The sequence below is a fragment of the Fopius arisanus genome, unplaced genomic scaffold (assembly GCF_000806365.1).
Source record: "Fopius arisanus strain USDA-PBARC FA_bdor unplaced genomic scaffold, ASM80636v1 scaffold00058, whole genome shotgun sequence".
Lineage (NCBI taxonomy): Eukaryota > Metazoa > Arthropoda > Insecta > Hymenoptera > Braconidae > Fopius > Fopius arisanus.
This window is the reverse complement of record NW_011887797.1, coordinates 613020-617838: the sequence shown is the minus strand read 5'-3', so window position 1 is coordinate 617838 and position 4819 is coordinate 613020. Positions and strand designations below refer to the sequence as shown.

The 4819-nt window shown below is 34.4% G+C and overlaps 1 protein-coding gene and 1 long non-coding RNA gene across 6 annotated transcripts in view; both read right to left on the bottom strand.

The window, feature by feature from the left end:
* LOC105268538 (troponin I) overlaps window positions 1-4819 on the bottom strand; it is a 17666-nt gene that overhangs the window by 11445 nt on the left and 1402 nt on the right. For 4 of the 5 annotated variants that reach the window (XM_011308182.1, XM_011308181.1, XM_011308178.1 and 1 more), the window contains exons 2-4: window positions 3000-3030; window positions 1827-1955; window positions 1253-1376 (exon numbers count right to left, since the gene is read on the bottom strand). In XM_011308182.1, the coding sequence (XP_011306484.1) occupies window positions 1253-1376; window positions 1827-1955; window positions 3000-3017 (271 nt within the window). In that variant the 5' untranslated portion in view covers window positions 3018-3030. Of the gene's footprint in view, window positions 1-950; window positions 1052-1252; window positions 1377-1826; window positions 1956-2999; window positions 3031-4819 lie in introns of all 5 variants that reach the window. The other variant, XM_011308179.1, reaches the window with a different exon arrangement.
* Window positions 1962-2962, bottom strand: LOC105268537 (uncharacterized). The gene is made up of 3 exons (XR_892341.1): window positions 2810-2962; window positions 2571-2693; window positions 1962-2274 (listed from the first exon to the last, which is right to left on the bottom strand). It is a non-coding gene; the product is annotated as an uncharacterized lncRNA (long non-coding RNA).

The following is a 4819-nucleotide window of genomic DNA, read 5'->3' as shown; positions in this document are numbered from 1 at the left end:
AAACCAAACGGTTAATCGATCTGATTTTTTTTTCTGTATTTCCTCCCACGATGTATATTCCACGTTTTTTTTTATTTCTGAAACTGTCGAGCCGTTGATTTTTAAAAAATTCTAATCGGCAAAACTCCATTTAAACACGTGTTAAATCACTCGAATTTCAAAAATTTATATCTCAAGTTCAAAACGGTCAATTTCAAACGGAAAAGGCTCATTTTGTTGCTAATTTTTCAAACTATTCACTATAAAATTGTTAACAAAAACTGTCGAAAAAAAATTCTACGCGACAACAACCTTAATGGTATTCAAATAAAGTCTATTGCTGTCACCTACATCTTCGAACTCGGTCAAAAGGACATTAGAACAAATTTTTTCAGCCATCATTTAATTAATTCGGATGTTTTTTCGTCATCAAAAACCAAATTTTCGAAAAAGTAGAAAATAAAAAAAATGGATGGATGAAATTGATTTTTGTTGACGAGAAAAAAATAAGGTCGATTTTTTCCTCTGAGTGACAAATTGATTTTTCCTGATCCACTATAGATAAAATTTCTCAAAAGTGCAAATTCCCGAGTAAACTCGCGAGTTCTGAGTAGCGCGCCTCTCCATAAGAAAAACATACGCTTGATTTGTTACAAATGATCACAAAGCTTCCATTCGGAAGCGAAAACCAGTTAAATACCACAATTGATAACAATTCCCTGCAATTGCAATTATAATCCATAATAATTAACCATTTGATTGAATTAAACATCTGATATTAGTAATTATAATAAATTTGATGATTGAATCTGAATAATTTGCGAACGGAAAATTCATCCAACCACTTGACCACTGGACGAACAAATGAACAAGTTGCAAAGCTTCCGTGCAACATCGATAACATTGATAACAATTGATGACGTGCGATGTCAGCCTGACGCTGGCAATAATTCTCTGAATAAATCAAGTACCTCATAGTCCTTTTTCTTAACGAGATACTCGATATCGAATTTTTGTCCCTCCAACATTTCGATCTTATTGTGGTACTCGCGCAGAATGCGTTTCAGGGCTTCTGCGTATTAATACAATTGAATTTTTAGTTGCATAATTTAAATGCATCCCAAGTAGAAATAATGAACTAAGATCGAACCCCTTCTGAGAACCTTGAGGTGTACCTCGTGGTGTACCTCGTGGTGTTGGGAGTAATTGATCAATAAGTGGAAAAAGGAATGAAGTAATTGAATATTTATTTAAAAGAAATAATTGCAAATACCTTCGCTGACGTCGTCAGTGTCTTTGGCCTTGCCACAACGTTCCTCAATGATACGTCTCCTCTCAGCTGCTTTCCTCTCCTGCTCCTTCTTCAGCTCCTCAGCAGCTTTTTTACGCAGCAACAACTGAAAAACATAATTTCATAGTTATTATTTATCTGGGCGCCTCGAGGGGCGGTTCCTCAGTGAAATCACTGGCGTAAAAATTGAGTAAATTAATAAAAAGTGTTTTTAAACTAACGAATTAAAATTAATGAAGCGTTGCGGCTGCTCATCAATTGTTTATGTTTATTTCTTATAATTTGATTGACGCGAATCTATCAAAATATTAAGTTAATCAAATATTTACTCTAGAATATTTTTCATTGTTGCAAATCTAATTGCATAAGCACAAAGATTTTGAGTCCCAAAGAAATGGGACTACATTTACTACATTTTACCGAATTTTTGTTTCAGTGCCTGAATTTAAATCATATGAAATCATTTTAAAATATATAAAATCCGGAATGATTGTATCATAATATTTAACAACGGAAGACCCCTTGGGGCGATTAGAACAATCCGTAAAATACGTACCCTGAGTTTCTTCTTTCTATCCGGAGTCATGAACCCCTTCTTGGCTTTTTTAGCCTTGGATGCCTCTTCAAGGCGGGCCCGGACCTCCGCCCTTTTTCTCTCGGTCTCCGCCTGTTTCCTCTTCTTTTCCTACATTTCCAGTGTTAAAAAGGATTTTTAAAGTGTCTCCCTGGCCTCTTTTTCCGCCACCCAAAGGTAGGACAAAAGCCAGTTCTCTCCCCAGACTCGCCATCAAAAATGAATCTCTCACATTGAGAAGAATTGAGAACAATTCAGACGAAAAAAGAGAATTGATGAAGATTGTAAATCGTCAATCCACAAAAACGTAACTAGACGGTGATTTAACATTTTTTTTTAATCATCAACATCTCCAGAAATCCAACTGATTCTCCGAGGCGATCGGCCAGAGACCCTGAGCTTTCATCACATCACCAACATCTTGCTCTCTCTGAAAAGAAAATTCAGGAGATTAGCGCATTCTCCACATCCAAAACAATTTCAATTTCTTCGTGGTTATGCATTAACGTAAGAAGCTTGGTTTAATGAAAAACAAATTGCACTGCATTATGCTGGAAATATTTCAGTCATATATTTTTTCTGTTTTTTTTTTGGTAAAAAGATGGTGAGAGTGCAATTACGGAAACGGAATCTACAATCTACTTAAGAGTAAGCTGTTGCATGCTTGAGAGGATAAGTATCAGAGCAATTAAACAACACAGCGACGGCAACGAGCTTGTGTCTTACCCCAGATTCATATCATCAGTGGTTTTTTTTTTTGGTGCACACGTGTGTCTATTATCATTTGATGCATTCCCTACAACTACAGGAGTATGTACAGGCCGTTTTTGTTTCGGGATTCATTGGGTTCTAGAATAGTACGAATGTGTATTCGGAGGGTTCATGGAAATTTATGAAAATTGTTTCAATGGGAATAAACAAAATAATAAAATCCAATTAATTTGGAAATCCATATACAAACATACCTTTGAGGAAAATATTTATACTGCTCGATGAAATGGAGAATATTGGGTGGACCGCGATGTTGCCATTGATTTTTCCAGCAGAGGTAGATGGTTTTCATCAAAATAAATAAAACGTACTCATTAAAATTCTCAATAAAATGCAAATAGAGTTTTTAAGGGTATTTCATTTGCGTTGAAAAACGTACCGAACCTCATCAGCGTCAGCCATCGTGGAAACTCTCCTGGAAATAATGTCAGTATTTAATTTACTGGTTTTTCATGAATACCGAGAACTCCAATAGATAATTCCGACTGTTATCTAAAAGCTGCTAAACTGTCGCCGTTTAGTTTAGCATTTAAAATACAACTAGATTTTCCCCTTATTTTTAAAAATAAAAACTCAATACATATTCCATAAATTTTAATTAATCTGTAATTTAGTTGATTGAATAATTAACTTTTTCATATTTAATAATTGACAAAGAATCAAAATTAATGAATTATTGAATATCAATAGATAAAAATGGATTAATGGGTGAATTATATAAATTATAAAGTTATTAACGAAAATGTAAACTTCTTTAAATTCAAACGTCAAACTGAGGAATTGGATTTCCCTCCGAATTTCCGAGGCACAAAATCTGAAACTTCAACGTACTCATCATGTATATGTCAGATTTTTTTTCATTTTAAAAACTCCTCTTTTCATTGTTCATCTCCATCCGTGAAATCCCTGGCAAAATGCTGTCTAATAATATCCCGAGTCTGATATCCATTTAGCGTTAAAATTTCAGCAAGCTCTCCATTTAACCAGAAACATCGAACAATGAGAGAAATACGATGAGGGGTAGAACGAGTGGGTCATACAGGGGCTTAGCCGGAATATTTTGCGTAGAGTGTAGAGTATCCGATGGTCAAAAATAGAAGAAGTCCCCACCCTAAAGGTAACGTACAACCCATCCTAATTTGGTTGCAACGTATTTGGTTTCTCGTACATTCGACATTTTGCCAAGTGAAGACGAAATACTGAATTCACTCGGAGAATAAATCCCGGTAAAATATTCAATTAATTCTGTTAAACCCTTCGTGATCCCATAAATTTATATTTTTTCTATATCCATTACTTCTTTGAATTTTTGCATTTTTGTATTTTTGCATTTTTGCATTTTTGCCTTTTTTCATTTTTGCATTTGTACATTTTTGCATTTTTGCATTTTTACGTCTTTGCATCTTTATCAAGAGGATTTTTCTCCCTGTAATTTATTACCACCGAGGGAACGATTCAGTTGTGAAATGGTAAAGAGAGATAAGGTGACTTATCTATCAGTTGAGATTTTGAGAAATATCTGCAAATCTAAAGAAGATAGCGGAATTTCTGTAATAACATTTATTATAGCACTCAATTAGCTCCACAAAAAAGGTGATAATGAAAATTTTACTATCCTCTTTGGATTCTGAGATATTCATTGATAACTCGTCAATAGTCAAAATTGCCTTATGACCGTTCACCATTTCGCTATTGAATTAATCAATTATTGCCGATATTTTCTACTTTTTCAATTTTTTTACAAGTCTTTGATAAACTATTGATAGAATTGACGTAAAAAAACGCTCCATTTTCAAGTTTTATTAATATTTATTTTCCCGCGAAGTTTCATCCACCGGCGAACAATTTTCCTTTACTCTCAGTAAAATTTCCAAAAATTCCCAAAACTGTACTAAACTTAATTTTTTTTCCAAAGTTATTCGAAATTATGTTTCACATCAAATTCATTTAAGAAGGGAGGAAAAAAATAGAAATACATCAGCAATAACTCCTCAATCCCTAAATAATTTCAGAAAAAATAAATGGAGACAAAATTTTTCCTCAATTCCGCGTGACGCGAAATGAATCCTTTACTCTTAATTAAGAATAATATATATCGCAATAGAGCGACGACAGTAGCCACGCGGGCGGTGTGTGACTCCGGCGATCACCCAAGCTAAGCAACGCTCAGTTGGGTTAGTACTTGGATGGGTGCCCGCTTAGTC